Source organism: Delphinapterus leucas, chromosome 5, assembly GCF_059928025.1.
Source record: "Delphinapterus leucas isolate spDelLeu-1000000601 "Yukka" chromosome 5, BTC_Dleu_Yukka2, whole genome shotgun sequence".
Classification (NCBI taxonomy): Eukaryota; Metazoa; Chordata; class Mammalia; order Artiodactyla; family Monodontidae; genus Delphinapterus; species Delphinapterus leucas.
Genome location: NC_143133.1, coordinates 135,549,738 through 135,568,805, shown reverse-complemented (window position 1 = coordinate 135,568,805; position 19,068 = coordinate 135,549,738). Strand labels below are relative to the sequence as shown.

At 37.1% G+C, this 19,068-nt stretch overlaps 1 protein-coding gene across 1 annotated transcript in view; it reads left to right on the top strand.

Moving 5' to 3' along the window:
• GRIA2 (glutamate ionotropic receptor AMPA type subunit 2) overlaps window positions 1-19,068 on the top strand; it is a 167,309-nt gene that overhangs the window by 91,355 nt on the left and 56,886 nt on the right. The window contains exons 4-6 of the mRNA XM_089912494.1: window positions 2,395-2,591; window positions 13,223-13,276; window positions 17,670-17,831. Of these exons, the coding sequence (XP_089768620.1) occupies window positions 2,395-2,591; window positions 13,223-13,276; window positions 17,670-17,831 (413 nt within the window). The remainder of the gene's footprint in view (window positions 1-2,394; window positions 2,592-13,222; window positions 13,277-17,669; window positions 17,832-19,068) is intronic.

Here is a 19,068-nt window from a genome sequence, read left to right as displayed (position 1 = left end):
CTCACTATTGCGGCCTCTCTTGTTGTGGAGCACAGGCTCCAGACGCACAGGCTCAGTAGTTGTGGCTCACGGGCCTAGTTGCTCTGCGGCATGTGGGATCTTCCCAGACCAGGGCTCGAACCCGTGTCCCCTGCATTGGCAGGCAGATTCTCAGCCACTGCGCCACCAGGGAAGCCCCTGACAATTATTTTGAGCAAATAGCTGACATCCTGTTATTTCAGCCGTAAATATTTCAGTTTATATTTTGAAAGAACAATTCTCTTGGTTTAAATATAACTACAATATCATTATCGTGTATAGACAAGTTAACGGTAATTCATTACTAGCATCATCTTTTTTTTTTTTTCACAGTTTGTTTGAATCAGGATAAAAGTGAGGTCCACATATCCAGTTGGTTAACATATCTCTTTAGGCTTTTATAAGGTAATGTAGAGCTTCCCACAGTCTGGACTTTGATTAACATATTACTCTTTGCCATATATTCGTTATAAAAGGGTAATTAGGTCTAGATGCTTGCTGAGATTCATGTTCACTTCTTGGCATGAATATTTCATAGGTGGTGTTGAGTATCCCCATTTGAAGGCACGTAACTTCTACGCATCTCTCTTTTTGTTTTGTTAGCAGCAGTTAACGATTCTTGCCTTGATTCATTAATTCACAAGGTGTTACAACATTGGTTATAATTCTGAATCTATATTCGTTCATCATTTATTAGCTGGAGTTTTTCCAAAAAACCCATCCCTTAATGAACTATTACCCTGAGTAGAGTTCATATAGGAAAGGTGGGAAAATGCTTGTTTCTTTACCTTTCTTTACCAGATTTCAAAATAATAGCTTGGCTCCTTAGCATCCATCAAAGGCAATCAAATACTTTTCTTAAATGTCATTACTAATCTATGGATTAGAAAATGTATGTATCTAAGCCTTTTGCAGTTATTATTTTTATTGCTACTCCAACTGCGTCATCTCTGTTTAAAGTGCTTCTCATCACATTTGCTCCTGGGTCTTTTGACACGAGGTTGATAGTTTTGGAGAGCTCCCTGCTTTGGGGGGGTCACAAGGTGCTCTAGGCTCATCTTATATACGCTTGGCAATATGGAATCAATGAGAATTTTAATGATATTTTCCAGGCTCAGGTAATTTTCAACAACATTTAGAATACGCACATTTTTTGCTGTCGTAAATAGATTTCAATAAAGTTTAGAACATGAATTAAGCTTCTAGAGTCATGTGTTCACATTAGGGAAACCCCAGATTTTATGGGTAAAAAGGGTCCAATATTCTTGTCTTTCTGCAATAAAGAAGATGATGTGATGAGTTCTGAATTCTTTTTGGAGCCTTGATTTTTGTTGTTCATTAAGCTATTCATAGAAATGATGAATTTGGGTTGGCTGTGAAGAGTTGAAGTGACATGGAAGACAAGTCTATATACTAGTTTTCCAAGTGCTAAACTGCAGCATTAACTTTAGGAAAGATGTTCCCAAGTTGTTTTCCCTCCCAATCCTACATATGAGGCAATGTGTGACCAATTAAAAACAAAAATACAGTTTTCGATATGACCTAAGTCGTATGATGCTATAAACAAAGTTACTAATGACGAGTTAAGTGGTCTCACATTTGGGAAGTTAAGTAGGTGTAACCAATGTGTACGAGAAAACTAACTGCTACCATGTGGTTAATAGGTGAACATTTAATTTCTACAGGATTAGTCCCAGTAACAAAAATGATATAACAGAGGCTGAGGAAAAAAAAAAAAAATAACAACAACTGCCGACCAGAAAACGATAGGAGGAAATCGAGCAGCTTCAGAGATGACTGGTTTTCAGACTCCCATAGCCCACCTAGATTCATCTCACTGAAAATAGACTCACCGTCTTCAGGATAATAATGTGAAATGATAGTGTGTCATATATAAAGAAATATTTTTTTCTATTCTATACAAGAAAGAATGGATGTCCTTTGATTTCATTAAAACCAGAGGTAGGGAATTTCTTGGCGGTCCAGTTGTTAGGACTGGGCGTTTTCACTGCGGAGGGCACGGGGTCAATTCCTGTTTGGGGAACTAACATCCCTCAAGCTGCACGGTGCGGCCAAACAAACAAAACCCCCCAAACCCCAGAGGTATTAAAACATCACACTTTGGTAATGTCCAAAAGAAAACAGCTGAGAAGCCCGAATGAAGGGGGTACAGTTTTCCCAGGTAGAGGAAAGAGCTCTTGATGCGAAGTGGCAACGAGTGGGTGTTGCTAAGGATCGTAGCTGTCGCCCTTTAGAGGCGTCAGCATCCCTTCGTTGCAGAAAAGTAGCAGCCTTCCAGATGCGTGTCAGTTTCGCAGCGCGCTTCTCCGTTAGTCGAGCCTTGCCGTCAGCCCCCCTGTCTCTCTGCTTTCCTAGGCTTGTCCACCCTGCAGGCGGTGCTGGATTCCGCTGCCGAAAAGAAGTGGCAAGTGACTGCTATCAACGTGGGGAACATCAACAATGACAAGAAAGATGAGACCTACCGCTCGCTCTTCCAGGATCTGGAGCTAAAGAAGGAGCGGCGGGTCATCCTGGACTGTGAGCGGGACAAAGTCAACGACATCGTGGACCAGGTGGGCTCCTGCCTGTTTCCCAGGGCGCCCAATCGAGCGCGTGGGTGCAGCCTCGGCGTTTGCAGGGAGCGTTTCGGAGCGGTGCTTGAGCAGCAGGTTGTTTCCCCAGGGCCCGTGAAGGACCCGGCAAGGATCAGCGATGACCTTCTCCCTGGCTTCACTTAGCAAGAGCAGGGCGTCCCCAGTAGTGCTGGCACGTCACACGAACCATTACCTGTGTGCAATATACAGGTCCTGATCGTGTGGTCTATCGTGTTGTCCTAAATTTTGATATTTTGAAGTGGAAATTTAAAATTCAGTTCTTTTGAGCTGTTAAGAGAGAAAGAAATGGGCAGGCATGAAGTGAAAATAAGTCTGGGTCCTAAGGGAAAAGTGAGTAATTCATGGATTCTTTGGCAAGACGTGGAGTACTTCAAACATTAGGATATAGTGTGGTGTGCTAAACCTGGATTGTTGTCTGAGTGGATTTCGGTCTTCAGAAAAAGCATGTATTTATTTTTCCAAGAAGTAATTTTTTTCCTCCTAAGTAGGTAGGTTTTGTGTCACTGTGAAACTATTAATCTATGAAAATAAAATATGTAGGAGTGATATATGCAGTCCTTGCTGCTTGAAAAGTAAACTAGATGTATTAATTTGCATTATTTTAAAGAATAATATGATACCAGAGATATCTGTGCTCACCACATCATCTTGCTTCCTTTTAAGATCTTTCAGGATGGGATGGCCATGCAGTGATTTCCACACGATAGAAATAAAATCCACTATGTTATGCAGGTAGGGTAGGTGACCAGAGCTGGTGCTAAGAAGCATCAGGATTTACTGCCTAAGGTCTCCTCCACTGGTTTCTGCTTCTTTTCCAGCTGAAAATGTACGTTTATAATATTTTCCTTGGAATAATTATATATATATATGTGTTATACGTTTATGTATGTCACTTACATACACAAATGTATGTATATAAAATTATTCCTTGGAATAATATAGGATTGGAGGAAAATACACAATTAAGTATGCATATCTTGGCCCTTCTTAGGCTTTGAGGAGAAAATTAGATTCACTAATCTGTAAAACAAAGCATTTTGCACACATAAACCTTGATGAACCCTTAATTGTTATAGAATAATACAGGGCCTAAGATACACAAAATGGATCTCTCATGAAATATTGAATAACTGAATAAAACCAGCTTGTTATAACAACAAACTAAATGTTTTATATCAGAGAGGTCAACATTTCAGTAGAACAGTCTTGATTCTTGTCTCCGGAGAGGACGCTGGGATTGTTTTTAACCCGAAGGCCTCTGTTCAAATGTGAGTCTAACAACTCATTTGAGTTTCAGAGGAGGTTCTCATTAAAACTGAATTTTGATAATAGTTGTTAGTCTTTGTTTTAAAAATTTAGGTATTCATGACTCATAATAATACAAGTTGCTGAAAGCCTATATGAAAATAATTATTTCCAAAACTAGAAGAGAGAAACTACAAAAGAAACTGGGACTGTATGGAATGGAATTTTTTTAAATCTTTTTTTTTAAATTTTTTATTTTATATTGGAGTATAGTTGATTAAAAATGTTGTGATAGTTTCAGGTGTACAGCAAAGTGATTCAGTTATGTATATACATGTATCTATTATTTTTCAAATAATTTTCCCATTTAGGTTGTTACATAACACTGAGCAGAGTTCCCTGTACTATACAGTAGGTCTTTGTTATCCATTTTATTTTTTTAATAGATCTTTAATGGAGTATAATTGCTTCACAATACTGTGTTAGTTTCTGTTGTACAACAAAGCGAATCATCTATATGCATACACGTGTCCCCATATCCCCTCCCTATTGCAGCACCCTCCCACCCTCCCTATCCCACCCCTCTAGGTGGTCACAGAGCACTGAGCTGATCTCCTTGTGCTATGCAGCTGCTTCCCACTAGCTAAATATTTTACATTCGGTCGTATATGTCGATGCTACTCTCATTTTGACCCAGCTTCACCCTCCCACCCCATGTCATCAAGTCCATTCTCTAGGTCTACCTCTTTATTTCTGCCCTGCAACTAGGTTCATCAGTACCATTTTTTTTTAGATTCCATATATATGTGTTAGCATTACAGTATTTGTTTTTCTCTTTCTGACTTACTTCACTCTGTATGACAGTCTAGGTCCATCCATCTCACTACAAATAATTCAGTTTCTTTTCTTTTCATGGCTGAGTAATATTCCACTGTATATATGTGCCACATCTTTATCCATTCATCTGTCGATGGGCACTTAGGCTGCTTCCATGTCCTGGCAATTGTAAACAGTGCTGCAGTGAACATTGTGGTACATGACTCTTTTTGAATTATGGTTTTCTCAGCATATATGCCCAGTAGTGGGATTGCTGAGTCATATGGTAGTTCTATTTTTAGTTTTTTAAGGAATTTCCATACTGTTCTCCATAGTGGCTGTATCAATTTACATTCCCACCAACAGTGCAGGAGGGTTCCCTTTTCTCCACACCCTCTCCAGCATTTATTGTTTGTAAATTTTTTGATAATGGCCATTCTCACTGGCGTGAGGTGATACCTCATTGTAGTTTTGATTTGCAGTTCTCTAATAATTAGTGATGTTGAGCATCTTTTCATGTGCCTCTTGGCCATCTGTATGTCTTCCTTAGTGAAATGTCTATTTAGGTCTTCCACCCATTTTTTGTTTTTTTTTTTTGTTTTTTTCTTGTTTGTTTGTTTTTGTTTTGTGGTACGCGGGCCTTTCACTGTTGTGGCCTCTCCCGTTGCGGAGCACAGGCTCCGGACGCGCAGGCTCAGCGGCCGTGGCTCATGGGCCCAGCCGCTCCGTGGCATATGGGATCTTCCCGGACCGGGGCACAAACCCGTGTCCCCTGCATCGGCAGGCGGACTCTCAACCACTGTGCCACCAGGGAAGCCCTTCCACCCATTTTTTAACTGGATTATTTGTTTTTTGATATTGAGCTCCATGAGCTGCTTTGTATATTTTGGAGAATAACCCTTTGTCTGTTGTTTCATTTGCAAATATTTTGTCCCATTCTGAGGGTTGTCTTTTTGTCTTGTTTATAGTTTCCTTTGCTCTGCAAAAGCTTTTAAGTTTAATTAAGTCCCATTTGTTTATTTTTTGTTTTTATTTCCATTACTCTAGGAGGTGGGTTAAAAAAGATCTTGCTGTGGTTTATGTCAAAGAGTGTTCTTCCTATGTTTTCCTCTAAGAGTTTTATAGTGTCTGGTCTTACATTTAATTCTTTAATCCATTTGGAGTTTATTTTTGTGTATGGTGTTAAGGAGTCTTCTAATTTCATTCTTTTACATGTAACTGTCCAGTTTTCTCAGCACCACTTATTGAAGAGGCTGTCTTTTCTCCATTGTATGTTCTTGTCTCCTTTGTCAGAAATTAGGTGACCATATGTGCATGGGTTTATCTCTGGGCTTTCTATCCTGTTCCATTGATCTATATTTCCGTTTTTTTGCCAGTACCATACTGTCTTGATTACTGTAGCTTTGTGGTATAGTCTGAAGTCAGGGAGCCTGATTCCTCCAGCTCTGTTTTTCTTTCTCAAGATTGCTTTGGCTATTTGGGGTCTTTTGTGTTTCCATATGAATTATAAAATTTTTTGTTCTAATTCTGTGAGAATGCCATTGTTAGTTTGGTAGGGATGGCATTGAATCTGTAGATTGCTTTGGGTAGTGTAGTCATTTTCACAATATTGATTCTTCCAATCCAAGAACATGGTATATCTCTCCATCTGTTTATGTCATCTTTGATTTCTTTCAACAGTGTCTTATACTTTTCTGAGTACAAGTCTTTTTGCCTCCTTCAGCAAGTTTATTCCTAGGTATTTTATTCTTTCTGTTGCAATGGTAAATGGGAGTGTTTCCTTAATTTCTCTTTTTGATTTTTCATTGTTGGTGTATAGGAATGCCAGAGATTTCTGTGCATTAAGTTTGTATCCTGCAACCTTACCAAACTCATTGATTAGTTCTAGTAGTTTTCTGGTGGCATCTTTAGGATTTTCTATGTATAGTATCATGTCATCTGCAAACAGTGACAATTATACTTCTTCTTTTCCAATTTGTATTATTTTATTTCTTTTTCTTCTCTGATTGCTGTGGCTAGTACTTCCAAAACTATGTTGAATAAGAGCAGTGAGAGTGGACATCCTTGTCTTATTCCTAATCTTAGTGGAAATGCTTTCAGTTTTTCACCATTGAGTATGATGCTTGCTGTGGGTTTGTCGTATACGGCCTTTATTATGTTGAGGTAGGTTCCCTCTATGCCCACTTTCTGAAGAATTTTTATCATAAATTGGTGTTGAATTTTGTGAAAAGCTTTCTCTGCATCTATTGAGGTGATCTTATGGTTTTTATCCTTCAGTTTGTTAATATGGTGTATCACATTGATTGATTTGTGTATATTGAAGAATCCTTGCATCCCTGGCCTAAATCCCACTTGATCATGGTGTATGATCCTTTTAATGTGCTGTTGGATTCTGGTTGCTAGTATTCTGTTCAGGATTTTTGCATCTATGTTCATCAATGATATTGGTTTTTAATTTTCATTTTTTGTGATATCTTTTTCTGGTTTTGGTATCAGGGTAATGGTGGCTTCATTGAATGAATTTAGGATTGTTTCTCCCTCTGAAATTTTTGGTAGAGTTTGAGAAGGATCGGTTTTAACTCTTCTGTAAATGTTCAATAGAATTCACCTCTGAAGCCATCTGGTCCTGGACTTTTGTTTGTTGGAAGATTTTTAATTATGGTTTCAATCATATTACTTGTGACAGGTCTGTTTATATTTTCTAATTCTTCCTGGTTCAGTCTTGGAAAATTGTACCTTTCGAAGAATTTGTCCATTTCTTTGTGGTTGTCTATTTTATTGGCATATGGTTGTTTGTAGTAGTCTCTTATAATCCTTTGTATTTCTGCAGTGTCAGTTGTGATTTCTCCTTTTTCATTTCTAATTCTGTTGATTTGAGTCTTCTCCCTTTTTTTCTTGATGAGTCTGGCTAATGGTTTATCAATTTTGTTTATCTTCTCAAAGAACCAGCTTTTATCTTTATTATTTCTTTCCTTCTACTGACTTTGGGTTTTCTTTGTTCTTCTTTCTCTAGCTGTTTTAAGTGTAGGTTTAGATTGTTTATTTGTGATTTTTCCTGTTTCTTGAGGTGAGATTGTATTGCTATAAACTTCTATTAGAACTGCTTTTGCTGCATCCCATAAGTTTTGGGTGATCGTGTTTTCATTGTCATTTGTTTCTATGTACTTTTTAATATCTTCAGTGATCTCTTGGTTATTTAGTAGCACACTGTTTAGCCTCCATGTGTTTGTGTTTTTTACAGTTTTTTTCCTGTAATTGATTTCCAGTCTCATGGCGTTGTGGTCAGAAAAGATGCTTGATACAGTTTCAGTTTTCTTAAATTTTCTGAGGCTTGATTTGTGACCCAAGATGTGATCTATCCTGGAGAATGTTCCATGTGAACTTGAGGTAAAAGTGTATTCTGCCACTTTTGAGTGGAATGTTCTATAAATATCAATTAAGTCTGTCTGGTCTGTTGTGTCATTTAACGCTTGTGTTTCCTTACTTATTTTCTGTTTGGATGGTCTGTCCATTGGTGAAAGTGGGGTGTTAAAGTCCCCTACTATTATTGTGTTACTGTCAATTTCTCCTTTCATGGCTGTTAGCATTTACCTTATGTATTGAGGTGCTCCTATGTTGAGTGCATAAACATTTATAATTGTTATGTCTTCTTGGATTGTTCCTTTGATCGTTATGTAGTGTCCCTCCTTATCTCTTGTAATAGTCTTTATTTAAGGTCTATTTTATCTGATAGGAGTATTGCTACTCCAGCTTTCTTTTGATTTCGATTTGCATGAAATATCTTTTTCCATCCTTCACTTTCAGTCTGTATGTGTCCTTAGGCCTGAAGTGGGTCTCTTGTAGACAGCACATATATGGGTCATGTTTTTGTATCCATTCAGCCAGTTTGTGTCTTTTGGTTGGAGCATTTAATCCATTCACATTCAAGGTTATTATCGGCATGTATATTCCTATTACCATTTTCTTAATTGTTTTGGGTTTGTTTTTGTGGGTCTTTTTCTTCTCTTGTGTTTCCTGCTTAGAAAAGTTTCTTTAGCATTTGTTGTAAAGCTGGTTTGGTGGTGCTGAATTCTCTTAGCTTTTGCTTGTCTGAAAAGCTTTTGACTTCTCCATTGAATCTGAATGAGATCCTTAATGGGTAGAGTAATCTTGGTTTTAGATTTTTCTCTTTTGTCACTTTATATCCTGCCACTCCCTTCTGGCCTGCAGAGTTTCCACTGAAAAATCAGCTGATAACCTTATGGGGATTCCTTTGTATGTTATTTTTGTTTTTCCCTTGCTACTTTTAATATTTTTTTTTTGAATTTAAGTTTTGATAGTTTAATGTGTCTTGGTGTGTTTTTCCTAGGGTTTATCCTGTATGGGACTCTCTGTGCTTCCTGGACTTGGGTGACTATTTCCTTAACCATGTTAGGGAAGTTTTCAAGTATAATCTCTTCAAATATTTTCTCAGACCGTTTCTTTTTCTCTTCTTCTTCTGGGACCCCTATAATTCAAATGTTGGTGCATTTAGTGTTGTCCCAGTGGTGTCTGAGATTGTCTTCAGTTCTTTTCATTCTTTTTTCTATATTCTTCTTGTCAGTTATTTCCACCATTTTGTCTTCCAGCTCACTTATTCATTCTTCTGCCTCAGTTATTCTGTTATTGATTCCTTCTAGTGTATTCTTCAGTTATTGCATTCTTCATATCTGTTTGTTTGTTTTATAACAATGTGTACATGTCAATCCCAATCTCCCTAACTATTCCTTCCCCCATGGTAACCATAAATTCGTTCTCTAAGTCTGTGAGTCTGTTTCTGTTTTGGAAGTTCATTTGTATCGTTTCTGTTTAGACTCCACTTGTAAGGGATATCATACCATATTTCTGTTTCTGTATCTGACTTACTTCACTCAGTATGACAATCGCTAGGTCTGTCCATGTTGCTACAAATGGCATTATTTCATTCTTTTTTAATGGCTGAGTAATATTCCATTGTATATATGTGCCACATGTTCTTTACCCATTCCTCTAGTCAATGGACATTTAGGTTGTTTCCATGTCTTGGCTATTGTAAACAGCGCTGCAATGAACATTGGGGTGCATGTATCCTTTTAGACCATGATTTTCTCCTGATATATAACCAGGAGTGGGATTGCAGGGTCATATGGTAGCTCTATTTTTAGTTTTTTAAGGAACCTCCATACTGTTCTCCATAGTGACTGTATCAATTTACATTGCCACCAACAGTGGAGGAGGGTTCCCTTTTCTCCACACCCTGTCCAGCATTTACTGTTTGTGGATTTTTTGATGATGGCCATTCTGATCGGTGTGAGGTGATATCTCATTGTAGTTTTGATTTGCATTTCTCTGATAATTAACAATGGTGAACATCTTTTCACGTGCCTCATGGCCATCTGTATGTCTTCTTTGGAGAAATGTCTATTTAGGTCTTCTGCCCATTTTTAGATTGGGTTGCTTGTTTTGATGATATTAAGCTGCATGAGTGGAATGGAATTTTTTTAAAATTTATTTTATTGAAGCATAGTTGATTTACAATGTTGTGTTAATTTCTACTGTACTGCAAAGTGACTCAGATATATATATATATATATATATATATGCAGGCACACATATAGACATTCTTTTTTATATCCTTTTCCATTATGATTTATCACAGGATATTGAATATAGTTCCCTATGATATACAGTAGGACCTTGTTGTTTATCCATTCTTTATACAGTAGTTTGCATCTGCTGATCCCAAACTCTCAATCCTTCCCTCCCCTACCCCTTCTCCCCCTTGGTAACCATAAGTCTGTTCTCTATGAGTCTGTTTCTGTTTCATAGATACGTTCATTTGTGTCATATTTTAGATTCCACATATAAGTGATATTATACGATATTTGTCTTTCTCTGTCTGACTTGCTTCACTTTGTATGATAATCTCTAGGTCCATCCATGTTGCTCCAAATGGCATTATTTCATGGAATGAAATTTTTTGTAGCAAATATATGATCGTGATTAAATAAATGTCCATATGGACATCCATTCAAAATGTACACAGTATTTTGCACATATATTTTATTGAATGTATTATGTGAGTGTGTGGATTTATTGAGGACATTGTATGTATCTGGAATGAGGGATGCCAAGAAAGGTAAGGGTCTTGACTTTACCTTCTGAATTCATTGTTTAAAGGGGAAGGAAACTGTACACACATAATAAACACTGCAGTATTACAAGTTGTAATGCAATGTGGTCTAAGAGCATGCAGGAGGAAGTACCTGTCTTAACAGGGGTGGGAAGATGTATGAATGGGTCACACATGGGTACCACTTGGCTGGCTGGCTTGGATTCCTCCAGTTGTTTGTTCAGTGAATTTCCCTGAGTGTCTAATGCTTACCAGACAGGCACTGCAGGAGATCCAAGACGTAGTGTTAAACAAAACAGGCATGCCCATCAAGGTGAATAGCCATGATGTTTCATAGTTACATTAATATGCAATTATAGTAATGGTAATACTATGAATGAACAGAACAGGATGTTATGAGAAAAAAAATTGCAGAAAAAATCATGTCGATTGGGAGATCATGGGAGGCCTTCAAGGAATAGAGTTTACCAGGCAGAAAGTGGGATTGAGGTACATTTCAAGAAAAGGAAACACTATTGACTTACTCACTCTGTCAAGAGAATGGAGATGAGATGAAACTTTATATTCATCATTGCTTAAAGTTAGAAATATAATTAAACGCTGTTAGTCTATGAGTATTTTATCATTCAATAAAACTTTAGAGACACTTATTTCTAGTTGTAATTAGGTGGGGAAAGGACTCAGACGTCAAAAACACTTAGAAATTAACGTAAATTTACTACTGTTAATGCAGTACTAATGGCTCCATAAAACAAAGATATGATGGTATGGCTGATACTAATTCTTAGAGAGAAGTAAGTCTAGACCATTCTTCATATTTCTCCTTTTTCTCAATGAACACTAAACTCAACTACTTCTACTTCTGGTAGCACCATTAATACTGTGTTTTTTCTGAATTCCCAGAAGGAAAACATGCACGATTGTGAAGGTAGAATGACCAATAAGCACAATCAACAAATGCCAGTAGGAAATATGAGGGGCATGACCATCTCAGTTCAGCTGTTGCTAATTAATATATTTTTATTCAGGAGGACATCTTTTCTTCAGAATCCTCCCTTCAACACAGAGCATTCATTTTCTTGGAAAAGGCAACTTAGTTGTGTTACAAAAAAATAAGTTAACAAATAAGATAAGCCTAACTCCCTTCCAAATTTGTGACCATGTACTATCAAAGTAACATATGGTGGAATCCTTCTAGGATCTGGCCCTCCCCTTGCTCTTTGACTAAGTGTGGTGCTTTGGAGCATCTGACTTTGCCTGGGATGAAGGAGGGAAGTCTTCTAGGAGGTAACACTGGGCTGAGATTCACTGTGCCTTAAGAGACGAAGGGTTTGGTGTGGAGGGAACTTTCCAAGCAGAGGAAACAGGATCTATGAAAGCCCTGAGGTGATGGAAAGAAGCCCTTTTTGCACAAAGAAACAAAAAGAGGGCCACGTGGCTCTAGTATAGAGAGTGAGAAGGTGGGCCTGAACTTCACAGTATGTGAAGGATTTCGTACATTACGCTAATAAAAGCGATGGGAAGCCACCAAAACAGTTCAGTAAGGAGGGGATCTAACCTTTTCCATTTTTAATAACAGTTAATGCTTTCCGTTAGTGTGACTATTTTCTTAAAAATAGAAATTACATTTGAGTATCTCAGTACCAGGACTACAGCGTGGCCATTTTACCTACTTCCCTTTATAAGTGATAGAGATCAATGAAGAGTCCAGTTGATGCAATAATGTCCAAAACTGTTGGGAGCATTGCCAAATGACTACTTGTGCCATGATTTTTGACTTAGATTTGTGGAGAGAAATTAGCTTCTCTGACATTTTGCTGCCTTAAACCAGAAATAACAATGTTCATTTGAACTAGACTATAAGTATTTCAAGATTCTTAAGATTAGAATTTTATTTTATAGATCTATATAACAATTCTGTTATATGCTTATTAATATTCTTTTAAAACCCATGTACTGCTGTAAACTCTGTGTTTATCTTTGAATGTAGGTTGTGAATATAAAATCTCAGATGCTGGGTTCAGCTGTCTATGTTTCACTGAAAAGAAAAAAAATAGCTTTTGTAGGAATAAAATTATGACTTATTAGGGATTCAACACGTTTTTGATTTCACATTTCTTAAAATATTGAAACCTTATTTTCACTATTAACGAAACCAAGGTAATCACTTTTGTTTAGTTATTGACTTCTTGAAAGATAATATTTATAAAGCACTAAAATGTATGGTTACTTTTTTCTGAGAGAAATATTATCTGAATTTGATAATTATATTTTATCAAATATGACTCATTGTAGACTATCAAGAAACAAAGTAGATAAAATTTATTTTCTGAATCAGGTCATAACAGAAGTACTTTTACATTTACATTACTTACATTTGTTTCTTTATCTTTATTAGGTTATTACCATTGGAAAACATGTTAAAGGGTACCATTACATCATTGCAAATCTGGTAGGTGAATTAATGATATCTATTATTTTAATAGAGATGCCTGTTAATTCAAAAAAATTTTATGGCCAGCATTTATCAGTGGTATTTTAAAAAACATATTTTGATTATATCAATCAATTAGAAGAGACAATATTTTTCTGAATTTGTTACACTTTAGATTTACTTTCCATTTCATATTTTCTAATCAATTTCCTATTGTTATAAATGATGTGAGAAATTATAGAACAGTATTTGACAAGCTTATACTTTGTGTTAAAGGAGTATTTTAACTAAGGGAAAATTTTCAAAAAGATATAAAATTTAAGTGTCCAAATTTCCCCATGTTTCTCACTGTCACTGTAATTTATAAACTTTACCCTTTGCCCATTTCTTTAAAGTTCTTAGTGTCTATAATATTTGAAATGCACATTTGTGAGACTATGTCTTGGTGCAAAATAAAGCCTGGAAATACCCAGAATACTTATATATTGTGTATTATTTATGTCTGATTTCCTACTTACTATATAAGCAACACAATGAAAATTGAATAGCTGATCACTTTTCCATTGAGATTCCCTCAAATTAAGATTATACTGAAACAGTCCCGTGATTAACTGTATCTCCCTTCTTAAGTATGATCAAAGTCAATTTAGAACTACCACTAGAAATTTCTGTTTTCAAGATAGTTTTTAGATCGGCATTAACGTGAGCTTGAGGCTCCCCTGCTGCAAAGGTTTACGTTCTTTAAACAAGTATGATTCTGTGCAATTGAGGGCTCCGTCTCCCCAGCCTCAGAAAAAAAGGTGAGTAAAAGAGTGACAAAAGCAGTGAATGAGTGTATTCTCCGTAGCATTGTAGGACTGTGAAAGTTTCCTATTTATACTAGAGATGAGGATTTATGACATTGCTTGTGGAATATTAGATTGTTATGTCACAAGACATTATTTCCAATAGTCATGGAGAGATTTTAAAACCCCACAGCCTTACAAGTGATAAATATTGTTTTCACTAGAAAGTGGCACCAGTGATAAAGAATATTCAACCTCAAACCTACATATATTGGGAGAAGTTGGTTGTTCAAGATAAAATTTCTGTTTGGCAATGAAATGGCTCATCACTATAATAATTTTTTAGAACTTACCCTTATAATATGGCTTATAGATCCTAAATGAGTCCCGACCAGAATAGCGAGAGTTAAAATAAGTGAAGCTCTGTAATCGGGCTTTCCAGAACCACATTCTGTGCAGGGAACAGCCTGGCCAGTCAGTCCCTGTGTGACCTGTGCCATTGATGAACAGCACAGAGCCACACCGAAAGCTGTGATCTTTAAAAATGTCCAGATGGAGAAGGTTATATTGGGACATTGAGAAATAATGGCAGAAGGAGGTCATCAATTTGAGAATTGATATTAGATGCTGTGAAAAAGGAAACATGTGTTGACCAACGTAAAAAGGTTCAAAAATAAAAGCAAGTTCTTGCTGCTGTCATGCTGCTATAGGGAGAAATCTACATAACATTTTATCTGAATTCAAGTTGTGTTTTTCCTTCTCTGAATACTTGGTATCCTCGCCATATGGAATTTCTAGTGAATCAGTAAATTCAAAGAATCTGTAGAGTGCTGCAGTTTCTGAGAATCTCTAGGGCACTTGAAAATTTCAGTGACATTTAAAATTGGAGAATGGCATCCAAAGTTGAAGGGCTTTCATCTTCCAAAGTCTTGACTGGGAATGTCCCTTCTTCCATGTCCAGTGGCTAATGGGTGTTAAAGGAGGTGGCTGTAAAAGATAGAAAAATCCTTAGATATTGTTAGTGACTTATTTCTTCAGAAATTGCTGAATGCTTGATTAGGCTCCCCAATCACAGGCTATAGTTCAGTTCCTGACACGTCATTAAAGGGGATAAAGGATGAGGAAGCGGTCATAAGGGATCCAATTCTCATTTCTTCAGCCCTTCAGAATCAGACAAAAAGTCCTGCAATCCGCCCACCTGACTCTGCCTTACAGTGAGGCTCACTCATCAACCAGCCCTGCCCGTGCACATAGAAATTCCAAGAAATGTTTTGGCATCTTCCTCTTAGACAGCCAAGCATTACCAGACTTTTGAGAAAAAAGTCTTTGCCATGAGGGATGCAATACAAATAAACAAGTACACGGAAACAAGGCAGGCAGGAATCAGGAGAAAAATGCTTCAAATTGTAAGAATATCTTCAGAGAAATAAGATAAAATATGTTATCCATAAAGAGGAGAAAAGGCTGCTATAAACAAAATTCAAGGAACAAGAAAGAGCTCTGGGAAGTTAGCTTATTTTTCGTGAAATAACTAGTAAAATTACATGAGTTTGAAGGTAAAGTTGAGAAAATCTTCCAGATTATGTGGCAAAATGACAATACAATAAAAAACGGTGTATGTGGAGAAAACTGAGGGACTCAGACGTTTAATCTAGGGGTTGCAATGTCTTATTAATGAACCTTCTAAACAGACATAGTGAAAACAGGGGAAGGAAATTATCAGAGAAACATTCAGAACAATTTCCGGTACTAAATGACATAAATCTGCCTGTTGAGCACACACAATAATGAAAGACAAAAGGCTTCTTTCGTAAAATATCACCATGAACTTTCAGAGATAAATAGAAGATCTTAAAGTTTATGACAGGTGGGAAGCCGGAAGGAGTATGAAGCAGGTCACAGACAAAAAATAATTAGAAATAATGCTATTGTATTTTTCAGTAGAAACAGTAAGTCAGTAGAACAATGCCTTCAGATTATCAGGGTTTCAACTTAAAATGCTATACCCAGCCAAAATACCAGTCAAGTGTCAGAGAAAACAAAGGTATTTACAGACATTCAGTGTCTCAAAAAAGGTAACTCCACGTGTCTCAGGAGACTACTGAGGACTCTAGCTGAAGAAAGGGGTAAAACAGGAGAGAAAAGTGATGGAGGATACAGAGAAGCTACTCAGAAAAGAGGGGAAGGGGCATTTCAGGAGAACAATTGCAGAGCAGATGAAAGAGGAACCATTCAGATCGCAGCGTTAAGGTGGAAGGCTCCAGGAGGCAGGGGAAAAGAGAGATGACTTGATATGTTTCAATATTTTAATTGAAAAAACTTTTACCCATATAAACATGAAAATTTTTACATGGAGCAACTGGAGAAAAAATAAGAAAGAGGAAGTTCTAGTAGTGAAAACAATGAAGCAATCATTAACATTAGAATAAAATACTATTCAAGAAGGAAAGTGCAATCCAAACATGTTATTTGGCTTTGCTCTGAAAAACAGAATTTTAACTGTGAAAACAGTGAACATTAAAATGGCTGAGGAGATAGATGGTTTGCTTATGAGACTTACATATTCATCTGGCACAAGTATAAACTGAAGAAGAAAATCTAACATGGGTAAGTTAGGAAAGAAGAACAAAAATGTGTCATGCAGAATTACAGAGGTAAATACACAAAAAACAAAAATTACTGAAATTGATTGTTTTGAAGCAGCTTAACTGGGGCATGCGTGGGTCAGAACAGAAAATCTATGAATTTTGTTATATACATTTTCCTCTATTTGCATTATTTGATAAAAAGAAAAAGCAAAAATATGAGCCAATAACAGCGTAATTATCCTTCTCCACACAAATAATATTAAACTATATTTTTAATATCAACAACAAAGAAAAGGCTCTCATATTTAGGTCAAAATATTTCCAATTCTTCTGTGTGATAATAAGGAATAAGTGTATAAGATGAAAATATTTATAATTGTGACTTTCTAAAATTGCGATTTCATCTTTCAGAGAATGTACTCCCAAACTGAGATATACTTTATGGCAGCGGAAACACTCTATGATAGTTTTAGTAATGACTGAATTCATTCTAACAATGCAGTAGAAGTGGCTTTTTAAAATTTAATACATTTTATAGAAACAAAGTTTCGTGCTTAAAATGAAAATACTTAATCGTTCTCCAATAATGACAAAGCATTTGGTACCTTCCCTTCTCATTTACAAGGTTTTGATATCACCTGAGAGAGTGGACAATTTAAATAGAAATAACCATCACACAATGTTGTAGCTCTTGGAGATGTAGCTTAATGTTTAAGTATCTGGTGGTGCTTTGTTGTAAATACAGCAAATAAAACCCAGTTCTTAGCCTTGGAAGATTTCTCAATAATACAGAGAACTTTTATGTAAGTATGACCAATAAACAATCATTGATTAAGGACCCGCTATGACCAGGATGAGGCTAGGTGCTGGGGAAGAATATTGGCTGTTAAAATACATGAAACATTTACTATAGGCTTTTTATCTCCCTCATGAGTTCTTTGAAATTTGTAAAACCACAATGTATAGAGCTATTTGCTTAACGTTAAGTTCTATTTGGTTCTTAATAGAAAGCATGACATAAATATGTTCTCTGTCCAGGGATTTACCGATGGAGACCTATTAAAAATTCAGTTTGGAGGTGCAAACGTCTCTGGATTTCAGATAGTAGACTATGATGACTCCATGGTATCTAAGTTTATAGAGAGATGGTCAACACTGGAAGAAAAAGAATACCCTGGAGCACACACGACTACAATTAAGGTACATATCTATCAGGATCTACTTCTACCTCCATCACCATGTCTATCCCCACCTCCACCTCCATCTCCATTTCCACCTGCACCTCCACCATCTTCACCTCCCCCTCCCCTCCCCTCCCCATCCCCCTCCCCCTCCCCATCCACCCTCATCTCTATCTCTATCTAACTGCGGGTGAGTAGCTTGTTCTCTGGGACACCTTAGGAAGAAGATAAAAGTCTCAATTTGTGTTCATAATTAACAAAATAAATATAATGATTTATGTAATCAAAGAAACGCTGAACGCTAAATGTCATGCACTGCTCTGTAATAAGCGCTCTCCAGACTCATCTTCTATTCTCTGTGTGCCTGGACACCTTGAGGTCTTCACTGGTTATTCAGTACTTTATTGTGTAAATACATACATGCATATATTTACCTCCAAATATGACACATTTCTGCTGTTGATAGGAAGGGGTTTCTTTTTCTTCTGTTCGTCACCTGATTGAGAGCAGAGATAAGAGTAAAACCAGCGGGAGGAAGAGTGAGTGAGATGAGATCGTGTTCACTTTTGGAGACTAGGTTTATGAAAAATAAAAGCTGCAGAGTATTGTCAAATGTATAGTGATCTGCTTACCTGTGTTATCTGTGTATCATAGTGCAGGCTGCGCAAGAACCAGTCAGGGACAGTGTCATTTCAGTTGCTCTCATAGTTACGTTCATACATCCTGGAGAAGTTTTGTTGATGTTGTTGTTTTCTGCACAAATTGAAAAAAACAGATATGTTTGTCTTTAAATTTGCGTCTGGTTGTGAGACTGGTGCTAGATAAGAATTAGAAACTTTTAAGTTTTCTACTTTGGGGTGTGTAAATGGATCCTATTAATTCAACGTCAAATTTAGGAAAGCATCCCATAGGATGCTAAAGCATAGCCCGGAGCTAATTTTTTCTCTAAAGTAGGTGACTTCTCGTTTGGTGACCTTGACTGAGATTCAGCACATATACATTTATAAAGGGCTTGAGGGCCGTGGGCGTGCCACCATTTAACAGGGCTGCTTAGAAGGGAGGGGACCCCATCAGTGTCTGTCTCCTCCTGTGTTCAGCAGGGGTCTGACTGAGGCCCACATCTGCTGGGATTGCAGGCTTCCCTGCATCCAGATGTGCTGCCAGTGAAGTCCTCTGATGGAGCGTGCATGTGGCATTCCCCCTCAGATGGGACTGACATTCCTTTGAACACTCTGCTAGTCATCGTGTAGCCTCCC